The sequence below is a fragment of the Lemur catta genome, chromosome 7, assembly GCF_020740605.2.
Source record: "Lemur catta isolate mLemCat1 chromosome 7, mLemCat1.pri, whole genome shotgun sequence".
In the NCBI taxonomy this organism is placed as follows: domain Eukaryota; kingdom Metazoa; phylum Chordata; class Mammalia; order Primates; family Lemuridae; genus Lemur; species Lemur catta.
The window spans coordinates 63979987-63993643 of record NC_059134.1 but is presented as its reverse complement, the minus strand read 5'-3'; the positions used below and the strand labels follow the sequence as shown (position 1 = coordinate 63993643).

The 13657-nt window shown below is 43.1% G+C and overlaps 1 protein-coding gene across 1 annotated transcript; it reads right to left on the bottom strand.

The window, feature by feature from the left end:
• Window positions 1-2757: 2757 nt before the first annotated feature.
• EIF3F (eukaryotic translation initiation factor 3 subunit F) lies at window positions 2758-11388 on the bottom strand. The gene is made up of 8 exons (XM_045557451.1): window positions 10983-11388; window positions 6789-6859; window positions 6464-6543; window positions 5907-6044; window positions 4390-4481; window positions 3796-3932; window positions 3560-3673; window positions 2758-2987 (listed from the first exon to the last, which is right to left on the bottom strand). Exons 1-8 carry the CDS (start codon window positions 11350-11352, stop codon window positions 2910-2912), a joined length of 1080 nt encoding a protein of 359 aa, XP_045413407.1. The 5' UTR covers window positions 11353-11388; the 3' UTR covers window positions 2758-2909.
• Between the last annotated feature and the right edge of the window lie 2269 nt (window positions 11389-13657).

The following is a 13657-nucleotide window of genomic DNA, read 5'->3' as shown; positions in this document are numbered from 1 at the left end:
ATTGAAACTTTGTACCCTTTGACCAAATCTCCCCTTTTGCCTCCTCTCCCCAGCCCAAGGAATCACCCTTTTACTCTCTGCTTCTGTGAGTTCAACATTTTTAGATGTTATACATGTGAGATCATGCAGTATATGTTTTTCTCTGGTTTGTTTCACTTAGCAAAATATCCTCAAAGTTCATCCATGTTGTTGCAAATGACAGATTTCCTCCTATGGCTGAGTAACATTCCATTGTGTACACATATATTTGCGTTATCCATCTGTCTGAACAATTCTCATTATTCAGATTCTATATTTGTGAATTCATTTCTCACTAATATTTATTTCTAATTCCACTATCAATACTTGTAGTGTTTTTGAAGTTATTTGTGGACATGTAGTGTTGAAAAATCTGAATTGCCTGCCATGCATGTTCCCAGCTGAGGTGGAACAAGGCCTTGTTTCAGTTTTCATAAGCAAGTATCCTTTCCACAGTCTGTTTTTTACGTTTTTGTTGATTTTGCTGCTTAACATGGTAACCAAACATAGTGAGGAGCGTTCCTAAGTGCAAGGCGGCTGTGATGTGCCTTATGGAGAAACTGTGTTGTTGGCTGAGTTTAACGTTAATGACATAGATTAATATGTCAAGTAAGGTGTCTTTAAACAGAAACGCACATGTAACAAGGTTATGTATTGGTAGGCTGATAAAAATATGGCCAGAGGCTGGTAGGAACCCAACCCTGCATTTCCCCTAGGAGTAACGGTGTAGTACTCTCTAATTAAGTGTTCATGGTTACCTTATGGAACAAAACTACTGTGGATAACAAAAACAACTGTATACACACACACACACAGTTTTTACATACAGTTGTTCCTTAGTATCCGTGGGGGACTGGTTCCAGGACCTTCCTAACAAAATCCTTGGATGCTCAAGTCCCTAGTATAAAATGGTGTAGTATTTGCATATAACCTATACACAACCTCTCATTTACTTTAAATCATCTCTAGATTACTTACAATACCTAATACAATGTAAATCCTATGTAAATGCTTATACTATAAAAAGTATTCCAGTTAGGGAATAATGACAAGAAAGAAAGTTTGTACATTTTCAGTACAGACATGATCTTTTCTCCCCTGAGTATTTTCAATCCAAAGTTGGTTGAATCCATGAAAGTTGAAACCACAGATACAGAGGGCCAACTGTATGTCTAAATAAATTTAGTTTCACTTGTTTTTGACTTTATATATTTCCAGTAATTAGATTTGGAATTTTATCAGGCATACCTAAAAAGACTAAAGTTGATACTAACTACCTATCCCTAAGAACACTGAAACATTTTAACTCTAGCCCTCTTCCCACCATGCATTCTATTTATAATGTCACAATTTGGCCCAATCATTATCATTTTGCAGATAACATCTGCTTACATTTCCCTATATGTAAGAAAGTTATCATTACTATCCACACTTTATAATCCTCAGAACTTGTATTTCCCAAGGTTTCACACATATCTCAGCACCAGAGTTGAGATCCAGGCTGGGGTTCATGATGCTTATTACTTTCAAACTTCATTCAGCATTAGATATAATATCTACCACTTATTTATGCTGACTGTATGCCAGACACTATTCTCTGCGAGTGTTAACCTGATATTCATTAATTCATCAAAATCCTCACAATACCCTACCAGGCTATGTATTATGATTCACATCTTACGACTCCTAGATTTGTCTTTCCTAAGGTTACATCTTTCAGAACTGACATTAGGATCCAGGCCTTTTTGATTCCCAATTGCCTACATTCACCTTTTTACTCCAGTATGTAATATGCTCCTTAGTCCCTCAATAAAGACTTGTTTCTTTCTCAATACAAGACATCTCACAGTAGCCAGGTAAAACTTCAGGATATCAGATGAAAGAGATGTTTGAAGTTACCTAGGCAAGTACTCTATCCTACAAGGTCTCTGAGAAATGTCATTTACTTTTTGCTAAGATTCAGCCATTGGCAGACCTCAGCATAACCCAAGGCTGCTCTCAAGTTACAGGCAGCACCTGAGAGTTTTCTGAAGTTTTAAATTTTAACCCATAGATACTAATTTTGCCTCCCTGAACCGAAGTGGCAAACAGCTCCACCCTGCTATTAATGTATTTTAAGACACCAACTACACACACTACTTTTAGTTCCGATAAAGTACGCAATTCTTTCAAATATCTTTTCTCCACGGATTCTCATTTTCATTTCCTGGTGGAAACCACACGAACCATCAAGAAATGGTGCAGTCTTGTCAACGGACACTTTCCATATTGAAAACCAATGGAACAATTTGATAAAGCAGTTAATCCTCACCATGGAGAAGGCTGTCTTTCTACCAGCGTGGACGCATGGGTCCCAGGACTGAGATCTGTATCCATCCTCTTCTTTTTCTTCTCCTCCCACTGACTAGCACATCTCCAGGTACAGTAATATTGTGCACAAAACCTTTGTGCTGTCATCTACTTAAGATGCTATGGAGAAGCGATAAGAATAAATTTTCTGCCCTGATCAAAGGCAAAAGAGTGGGGAGAAAGTGCCAAGGGAAGACTAGCATGCAGGAAGGCTATCTGGCGTGGGCAGTTGATGCTAAAGTGGTTTGGGCTGTGGGGACAGCTCTTGATGATGAGTCATACCAAACACGTAACCAACTTGTACCTACAGTACTCACTCACTGGTTTCTGTGTGAGCTCTAGAACATTTTCCTCCCTTCCAACCAGCAATAAAACTCACATAAAATGGAATTCATTTACAAAAGGTAGGCCATGTTTATTAGAGTCACAAGCAGCTGACTGACTCAGTGTGACTCAAGACCACAAAGAAACCACTTCGCCTTCACTTCATACTGAGTCCTAGGGTGAGACCCAGACCAGCAGGAGTTCTGCCTGGGGCCTATTCACAGGTTTACAAGCTTCTCATTGAGGGCAATCTGTGACTGTGTGAGATTGGCCAGGTAGGTCACCATCAGCAGGTCCTGGAAGACAAAGAATACACAGTGAGTGAGGGGCTGAGTGGAAAGGGAGCTGAAAGGCCCATCTAGGCCAACTCCATGGTGGATACTAGGCATGAGGCAGTCCTGGATAAATGACAGCTGAGAGAGATTGAACAACAGTCAAAGGTGGAACACTGGAAGGACATGCTTGAGAATATCTTCTCATCTCTACCGATACACTTATACACTAGGGTGCTGTAGCTGAGATCCATGGGTGGAAAATAGGGGGTCTGTGAACTGAGATGGGGAAAGTAAGAAATTGCACTTTCATTGCTCTCTGAATTTTAACATTTCTTTCCCTCATGAATCTAGACAACATGTCACAGTAGTATCAGCAGTAACTGAGACAATGGAATCAAGGATGGAGAAAGAAGGGAATCTCCAAGCACGTGTACCACCTTTTCCATCCTCCCAAGCTGGACTGCGAGGGGGCTATCGCTGAAGCCCTGCCTCCTCTATCCTACTCCAGGCCACCTCACCCAACGCCCTTCACATTTCTATGTGCTGAGGTGGGCGAAGAACCAGGCTCCCAGAGGCCCAGGAATGGCACTCACATTGATGTTGCTGTTGAGCATGGTCTCGAAGTCGTCAGGAGCTATTTTGGGTACTTGGTTAACCAGGCTCATCAAGAAGCGACCCACAGTATTGTCAGCTGACACCTTTCCAGACTGAGCACCAAAACAAAGCTTCAATGAGGCAGTTAATTCTAACCACCGAACATCATCATTTCATCAGTAGTCCCAGAGTGGAGATCTATGTCCTCCCCTTTGTTACCCCGTGCCCCTCTCACCAGCACGTCCTCTGCGTACTGCAACACTGTGCTTAAGGCATCCTGGATGCGAGCTGATGCCCCTCCTACTTGCTGCAAGTCACTTGAGAGTCCGATCACTCGGTTGGGGCTAAAACAGGTCTTCATGATCAGGTCAACTGTGGGAGTTGGTTGTCGGGGGTGGGCGTGGTGGTAGGTAACAAGAGACAGAGAATTCAGTCATCTCATCAGAAAAGACATGGTTCTCTAACTGTCCTTTCTCTCCTTCCTACCTCCCTTTAGACTCAGTCACCTTTCCCAGACTCCCTGCTCTGCCCTTTCCAGCTTTTCTTTCTCCCGACAGAGCTCAATCCCTTCACCCAGAATGTCAATCACTGGTTTTGGTCTCATGTGAATGGTCACGTGGCCTCTGGTGCCAATGATTTCCTACCTCTAATAATTTCTCCAATAATTCCCATTTATATAGGAGAATGACTGTGACTCTTAGCTATCACAAACCTTAGATCACTGATTCCTTTTAAAACCACCCGAAGCCTTCATCCTTGTTACAGAACAGCAGCTCCCTCCCCTGAAAATGCCAAAGACCTCTAAGGAGTGTATGGGAAGGTTACTTACCTCCAATGCGTTCAGTGTCATAATATGCGTATTTCACTGTCAGAGGTGTGAACATCACTCCCATGGTCCTTCCAGGGACACCCATTAAAGTGCTGGGGAGGGAGAAGTCAAGATAAACAAACAGCCTTGGGAGAGGGTTTCCATGCCTAGACTGGGCTGCGAAAGCAGTCACAACACAAGTATGGCTTCCAGGGTTCTGAGATAAGAAGGCTGGGACCACTTGAACCGCAGAGATCACGCAGGAGCAAAAGTCACCTTTTCCCCTTAGCTCATTCCACACACCAAACCCACGCCCTGTAAGAGGGTACTCAGCCTTGGATCTGGCTTGGTCCTTTTGGAAGATTATTAACACCTCATATACTGTGCGATGTCAATGATGAGAGGACAGGACTCTGGATTTCTCTGTGGAGCTGCTGCCTAGATACCCACCCCCGTGGAATAGATATGCACTAACAAATGCCTTCATTCTTACCAGAAGACAAAGACAGGTCTTTTCTAGAACTAAGCCCTTCATTAGCACTGAGAAAACCATCTGACTCTGGAACACCAAGACTAGACTGACTGCTATAAGTAATCTCACTAAAGATGTTGTCCTGTCAACTCTATACTGGATATATACGTCACTATATTAACTACATAAGTACACAGACTGGCTCTTATACCTGGAAAGGCTAAGAAGTCAAGCAATGGCTAGAGCTTAGTGGTATGCCAACTGGCTTATAAGGTCTTGGCATTTACCACCTTTGTCTTGCTGCACAACAATTAACTGGCTACAATGTCAGACACAGAACCAGCACAAAGTTAAACAGCATAAGATATGCACTAACAAATGCCTTCATTCTTACCAGAAGATACGATCCTTTTAGCTCCCACGGCAGCCTTTCTTCAGCATGCCACGAGGGCCTTTCCCAACACCCTCCACCCCCATCAACCTGCATTTTAACTGCCTGCAAACTCAATGTGTTAACACAGTAACAATGTTACTGTCACCAAAACTGTACTCAACCTTGGGTTAATAAATGTGTTCAAAATAAGGATGGTAATCTGTACTACCCGGAGTACTGTGTTGAGTTCTAGGGATAACAACAAACTAAAGGGTAACTCAGAAAAGTAATAAACATGGTGAAGGATCAAAATAAGAACACCCTGTGAGGACTGGCTATAGGAAATGTGGATAGTTAGAGGTTCCAGAAAGATGACTTCAAAGAAACACAATAGCTTGCTTAAATAACTGAAAGGGCTGCCACTTGAAACTGGTTAAGAACAAGGAGTAGAAACCTGGAATACAGCTAGGACCAGTGAATGGAAATTACAGGGACAGACTCTGTTTCAGAGTAAAAGATTCTGAATAACTGTTAACAGTTATTCTTGCTTAAGCAAGAGGAACAGGCTTCCTGAGGAGGCAGTGAGTTATACACTGAGGAATTAAACTTGCTTGAGGTGAGGGTGGGATGTCATCTAGGGATGGTATGAACCAGACTGCCTCTTATGCCCTTATGGCTCAAGACTGTGGTCACCTGACGTAGGCTTTGATGCTCATGCGGCCGTTCTGGAGACTTGTGTCCACAGTGAGGTGAATGGGGTTGGGGGCCTCCCGGCTGTAGTACTCGTGGATCAGCACAGAGTGCTCTGTGATGTCGTGGCCTGTAGCGTACCTGGAAAACGGAACACAGTTGCAGACTCATGTCTATATAGGACATCAGTACCAAAAACAACAGTGGCATGGGTGTCTCGAGGGTATCTGACATCCCTACGGTAGGGATACCTAGCGATGCCAAATGCCAAAAACAATATGCACATTGAAAACTAAGTCAAATCAAATCACAGGCTGACTTAGTTCTCTTGAAAAAATTCCACGTCACCAGCAAGGCAAAAAAGGACTTGCACAGTAAAAGCTACAATTCAAAATAAATATTCCTTGCCTCACAGGATCCGAACTGCCAGCAAAACACACCAAATTCATAGATCCTCAAGGTAATACATTTCAATACTCTGTCTTCAAAAGGAGGACAAAATCTAGTCTGGGGGCAAAGGACCCTAGCAATCACTGAGAGACTTTCCACCCTCAACTTACCAGCCCAGGATGAGCTCATTCGGAGAGACTTTTTTGTGCAGTTCATACATGTTCTTAGCAAATTCCATGTCAACAGCCACCTAAGAGGGAAGGCAGGAAAGGAAGCTAAGAAGCCACCAAGTCTATAAAAAAATTGGATAAAAAGGACAAGAGGCCACCCCCAACAGACAGAAGAGGCCTGGGAAATACATACAAATGTAATGAAGCTCCTTGGCTGTAGGAGCTCCAGTTATGAGCACAACATACTGTGCAGGAGGGCCCTTGAAGGGAGCCTAGCAAGTGAACAGCTATAAACTGCAGAGGGGCAGCTCAAATTCCCACTCACTTCATCTTCTGACTCATTGTGCGGCACTGAAAAGCAATTGGTGACCTCCACTGAGTGCTTGTCAACAGTTCCTGTGAAAGAGAGAATCGTCCATGGGTTATATAATCCTAATCCCAATAGCCTATGACTACTTTTGAAATGCATTTGGTGCTCTCCTCAAAGTCAATGAACACCAAACTGAACTTACTAGCTCCAAGTTCAGCCATGTGCATCAAATGAGACCAAGGATTCTCCAGAGAACTGGAGTGATCTCCAACTCCTCCCTCTAACCATCACCAAATACGGTTTTCTTCCCTCACAAGGTCTCCCTTTGCCTATCTGCTACTTCCCACTGTGAGCCCTCTTCCAGACCTTCGCTCTATGACCTTTGTTCTTCAGCCTCTAGACGCTCTCCCTATAATTTAATCTGCAGAGCTACCTGGAAGATTTTAATGTCTATATCGAATATCAAATACAGTAGCCTCATCTCAGACTCTGAGAACAACTCTACGGAGCTTCACCTGTACCTCCCTTTAGCCATCTGGTCCCACGGTCATATCCTTAATCCAGTTATCATCTGAAAACCCTCTGCCTGTGAACCTGAAATGTCAACAGTTCAGTTTTTTACCACAAACTTTTGTTCTAGTTCTGAAACCTCTACTCCCATTACATTTGTTTCCTGACCGTATGAAAACCACTAATTCCTTGACTTCTCCAATCTCTTCTCATCTATTGGAACCTCTTACTCCAGGCTTCAGGTGCTTCTCTCTCTACTACAGAGTATGATGTTGCCTGTATCTCTCTAATTCCAATTCACTATGGATTCTGCTCCCTTAGCTGAAACTATGTCCTTAAACCAAATGGATATATATTCTTTATCTTATTTGACCTTTCATCAGCATTCAACAAACTTGTCCACTTCCTCCATCTTAAAACTGTCTTTTCTTGGGCTTCCCTGATACCAGTCTCTTCCACTTCTCCCTTAGACTTCTCAGGTTTTCAGGGTTCTGTCTTAGGTTTATCCTTTTACTCTATGCTCCTTTTCTAGGTCAGGCTCTGAGCTCTGACATAGAAATGTTTCTGTAAATAAAAGTTTACATGCCAATTTATGGCTGCTTTCTTGTTACAAAGGCAGTGTTAAGTAGTTGCAACAGAGATTGCACACAAAGCCTAAAATATTTACTGTCTGGCCCCTTACAGAAGATTTGTCAATCTCCTCTTTAGATGATCTCATCCATTTTTATAGTTTCAATTAACTTTTACATTGCAATGATATAATTCCTAAATTGACATACTTGGCCACATCTCTTTTGCACTCCAGACTTTTATATTCAATTTTCTACTTGACAGCTCCACCAGATTGCTCAAAGGGCATCTCAAATGGAATATATATCCCAAACAGAAGTAAACCTCTACCTTCCCTTTCTTCTTCCACAATTAACCAAAGATGTAGGAGTTGTCCTTGATACTTCCTTCTCTCTAATCCCTCATTTCTGATCACATCAAGTCCTATCAACTCTATTTCCTATCTCTCAGCTCATTCATTCTACTCCACCCTCCTCTAGTGCTTTCCTATTACTAGAACAGCCTCTCTCTGGTGTCCATGCACAGCTCATGCCTGTTTCTTATCCACTCTCTACAAAGCAGCCAGAGGGATCTTTAATTCCTACTCAGTCTTAGCTGAAATGCTGATTGCTCAAGATCTTCCCCAAATAGCCCCAAACTAGGTTAGACTTACATTTTGTCTTCTCATAGCTCTTGGTAATTCTCCTTCTCAGCACTTTACACTTGCAATTATTTAATACCTCTTACTGGTTCCTTACTTTGCTAGCTTCATTTACAGCTACATCTTGACTCTTTTACACTTCTTATAAAAGTTGCTTTAATGCCCAGCTCAAATGTCATCTTTTCTGTGAAGTCTTCCCCAACCTTCTGAAATAGTTAAGTCTTTTGTATTTCCATGCCACTATGACACCCTTCTATTAGAGCATTTATCACATTACATTCTACTTATCTGCATTTAAGAGTGTATTTCTATCCTGAGTTTAAGGTTACAGCAGAGCTCATGTTAGGTACTTAGAATTAAAAGTCTAAGTACCTAACAGTTTTATGGTACATAAAAGGAACCAACGGCTTCATTTAACCAAATGAAATGTTTCATGAATTAATGTCTTACAATTTTAAGTTCCTAGCATGCAGAATCTATGCTTCATTCTTCCATAAGCACTGCCTCTGTAAAACCTACAGCACTCCGCCATGATCCCAGTCTGCAAGAGGATCTGAGGATCTAGCTTACAGCTAGTCTGACTAGGGTCACTGTAATATCTGGGGCATGAAACATAAATCTTGGGTAGGCAATTGTTTCTTTAGTTAAATAGCTCCACGGAGTTTGGAAAATTTGACAGTGCAGCTGAAAGTGTATTTGTCTAGTGCTAATTCAGTGAGGCAAAAATTATTTGTTACAAAAGCTCAAAGCAGGGCACAGTTACAGAATATTATCATACTGTGGAAAGTTAAGAATGAGGTGAGGGGCCGGGCGCCGTGGCTCACGCCTGTAACCCTAGCACTCTGGGAGGCCGAGGCGGGTGGATCGCTCGAGGTCAGGAGTTCGAGACCAGCCTGAGCAAGAGTGAGACCCCCATCTCTACTAAAAAATAGAAAGAAATTATCTGGCCAACTAAAAATATATATAGAAAAAATTAGCCGGGCATGGTGGTGCATGCCTGTAGTCCCAGATACTCAGGAGGCTGAGGCAGTAGGATCGCTTAAGCCCAGGAGTTTGAGGTTGCTGTGAGCTAGGCTGACACCATGGCACTCACTCTAGCCCGGGCAACAGAGCAAGACTCTGTCTCCAAAAAAAAAAAAAAAAAAATGAGGTGAGGGTTGAAATATGGGATGGAGGATTGATACTTAACATTCTTCCTGGCAACCAGGAAGATAGGTGGAACTTAAAAAAATAAATGAGGGAGAGCAAGGAAGGTACCTGTGGCAAAGAATACAAAGGTTTGGTTTAAGAAAAGACATGACAATGTTTAGCAGATATGAACTTTCTGTAAAATACTATACTGCCAAAGATAGATAATGTGTGTGCACGTGTGTGTTAGGGGTGGTATAGGCCTGATGTGATGAATGGCAACCAACAGCTGTACCTGATGAGTGCCAGCACAGTTAAACCCTTTTTGCAACGATTTAGTTCTCACAAAGACTAAGTCTAAATTAAATAAGTCCCTAAAGAACTAGACTTTACATAATTTGCCCCAGGGCACATGGTTAATATTTAGTGGAGTCTGCCTATAAATCTTATCCTCTTTGCAATACACCAACTGTCTTCTGTGGAGTAAGGACTATATTACAGGTTGATGAGTATGAAAGAGAAAGGAAGGATGTAAGTGAAGTGGGTTCACAAAGGTTTAAAACCTGCCACTAAAATGGAGTGTCAATGAATTTCATGGGATCAATAGCCCTCCCAAAAAAGAATTATCAACAATTCTTCTTTAGTGCTTTTCAATTTTACATACTACTTTAACATAAAATATCTACTCTCCAAATTTGGAGCACAGACATGGTAAAGATTATTCTTCTATCTGATGGTTAAGCACAAAATTATAAACAGACAATACAATTGTTTGTGTCCAAATGGAAAATGAGAGATAGTGCTGGGGGAACAGGGTTTATCACATTAGATACTAATACTAGGGGACACTGAGGGGCAGAGGATCAGGCTCAGAAGTTTAGGAAAGCAGCATATTATAAAATCCCTAATGAGTTTCAGCCAAACCCGTTTACTTTTTGGGAGAAATATCTTTTTACAAATGTCCCCACTCCTATGCTAACCAGTCAAAAATTATTTGTCAATACTCGGAAAACCAAAGACATATAGTCAATGGATAAGAAGGAAAAACGTGGTTACTGGCTTAGGGAGTCAAGGGTTCTTGACTTTCTACTCATGTCTGAGCTCATTTTTGGCAGATTGGGGCTAATCATACTTATAATCTTTGCAAAATGCTGTTGGGAAGATTAGAAATAAAATGAGGTTCAAATTCCTTGGGAAGATAAGTCGCAACAGTAAGGTGGGATGGAGAAATGGATAAACGGTCAATGGGGATGGAAAGAGGGAAGTAGGATATCAGAGATGAAAGAGTTAATGAAAGAAGAGAGCGGGATAAAAGTGAAGTGGCAGGAAAAAAAGGATGTCAACTTTCTTCGACTACTCACCTAGCAGGGTCCCGATAACACGGGCAGCTCCCTCGTTTCGTCGCTCGTAGCTGTCCACGATGGAGGCCAAAATGACTGGGTGCAGCCTGACCACGCGGCCGCCAGGGAAGGGCCCCGGGAGAGCGGGACCGGTCAGCGAGGGCGCCGGCGTCTGCGCCGGGGCTTGCGCCGAGGCCGGGGTCTGGCCCGCAGCCGCAGTCGTAGCCGCTGCTGCCGCCGGGTCTGAAGATGAGGCCGGAGCCGCAGCTGGCGCTGGAGCTGGCGTTGGCGCCGCTGCCGGGGCTGAGGCTGGGGCTGAGACTGGGGCCGCCGCCGGGGCTGCGGCGGGAGTGGCGGGAGGATCACTTACTGTTACTGCCGGTGTGGCCATCTTGTCGCGAAAGAAGGAGGCAGGAACGGAAGAGAGTGAGTTAGTGACTTTTAGGAGCTTGATAGGCTGACTGTGTACCACGTGAGCTATATATTTGTGCGTATTGGTTACTGGTGTCTCGGGGCATTAAAACATCCTGCTGGTGATAATTTCTTCCGGAGTGTGTGCTCTTTGCCTTCGGGCCGATGCGCACTCAGTGAGGAGTGGGCTAAATAGTTCCGAGTAAACTTGGGACGGCGCTAGGAGAAAACAACTCAACTCAGTTTGCGCAGCTGCCGCCAGGTGGAGCCAAAGAGCAGCGCAAAGGTCGCCATTTGTGTTTTAGACTTAAACGGGACAATGGATGTCAAAACACCTTTAAAAAGGGGCTTGTTCTTGACAGCGTCACAAGGTGTCAATAGGGCGGTTTATCCATTCAACAATTTGAGTGTCTAATATGTTCCAGATGCTCTTTTAGGCGCCTGGGATATATCTGTAGAGAAATAGAGACAAAAATATTTATCCTTGAAGAGTTTACGTTATAGCAGAAAGAGACAAATAAATAAATTATATAATATATTAGGAGACGACGAGAAGTTCTATGAGGAAGGGAAAACTAGCAGAGGGTAAAGGGGAATCAGGAGTTGTGAGGGGGTTAGGGTAGATTACAATGAGAATGTGAAGTTTTAGCCAAGACTTGAAGGAGGTGAGGAAGGCAGGACTTCGCTTTTAGCCTGAGTGAGATGGGGAACCTTTCAGTAGGGGAGAGTCATGATCTGTCTGAGTTTTAAAAGGGTCACTCTGGCTGCCTCGAGAAGAATAGACTGGGCTGGGGGCTGGTGGAGGAGAGTGAGGTGAGGGAGGAAGAGCAGGGAGACCCGCTGGGAGGCCACTGGGTAATCTAAGTGACAGATGATGGAGGCCAGGCTAGGCTGGTGGCAGTGGGAGTGGTGAGAAGTGGGAAGATTACGGATATATTTTGAGGATGGAGACAATCTGGTTTCCTGAGAAATTGTATGTGAGATGGGAAAGGAATCAAGGATGATTCAAAATTGTTATGCTGAGTGGCTAGTATACTGGATGCAGTTGCTATTAGTTGAGATAGTGAACACTACAGTTGCAGCAGGTTTTTGGGAAAAGATCCTGATTTCATTTCTGGATGTCTTTTCTGAGATGTCCATTAGACATCCAAGTGGTGTTGTAGTCAGTTGTATTATATATAGTAGTCTGCACTTTGGGAGAGGATTAAATGAGGTAATGGTTTGTAAAGTACATGCCTGATATACAGTAGTTATATAACTGGCTCCATAAGCAAGAAAACTTTTTTTAGTAGATAGATCAATATTCAGTGGTCACATTATTATTTCTTTTATTCTATTTTTATAGAGACAGGGTCTTGCTCTGTCACTCAGGGTGAAGTACAATAGCTCGTGACAACCTCAAACTCTTTGGCTCAAGCCGTCCTCCTGCCTCAGACTCTTAAGTAGCTGGGACTACAGACACATGCAGCTGAAACTGGCTAATTTTTTACAAAAGTTTTTTAGAGATGGGGTAGGGAGAGGTGTCTCACTATGTTGCCCAGGCTGGTCTTGAACTCCTGGCCTTCAGTGATCATCCTGCCTTGGCCTCCGAAGCACTGGAATTATACCTGTGAGCCACGTTGCCTGGCCACATTATTATTTCTCTGCAAATATTATTCACATCTGGGTGTTGTAGTTTGCTATTACATTTCCTGCCTTATTTTTTGTCTTTCCTACAGCTAATAATGTGCTTATTTTACTTCCATTTATCTAGTTTTCTTGGAACTTGCTGCTAGCTTTTCCCACCTTCGAGGAGGCTCTCAGTAGGTCTTTCAGAAGCCAATAGCAGCAGGTAACTTATCCATCCTCTTCTCTCGGAGACATTCTTTCTGGAGAAACCCACTCTGCTCAGGGCTTTCAGGGCCTCTCTCTCTCCAGGCGGGCTACCCAGCTGCTGCCAGGAATTTGTTTTCCTCTTTGGATTCGTATTTCATAGAGCTCCTGTCTTCTTCCTTTTTCATTTTGGCCGAGAATATTCTCTAGTTGCTTCAACAACTTAAAGAAATGGTTTCATGTCTGAGGATGTGGTGGAGACAGTGCTCCAATTCTTTTGTTTCTCTGGTGAAACTGCCCCAGGCTGGACTGGGTCTGGTTGCAGAAGTGGGACGGGGCCTCAGGAGCGAGATGGAAAGGCTGCTGGGATCTTTTAGTGTTGGTGACAGAATAGTTCATGCTTTCGGCCCCGCCCTTGTTTCTTAACTTTGATATATGGAGGAATGAAGTCATGTCCCCACTGGCAAGCAGTT

Bases quoted from the DNA above. Each gene is read 5' to 3' on its own strand.
- EIF3F (XM_045557451.1), bottom strand. From the start codon at position 11,352: ATGGCCACACCGGCAGTAACAGTAAGTGATCCTCCCGCCACTCCCGCC. The intron at 6,045-6,463 runs GTAAGTTGAGGG...TCCGTTTTCCAG, and splicing joins AATGAGCTCATCCTGGGCTG to GTACGCTACAGGCCACGACA. The intron at 3,933-4,389 runs GTAAGTAACCTT...CAACTCCCACAG, and splicing joins TGACACTGAACGCATTGGAG to TTGACCTGATCATGAAGACC.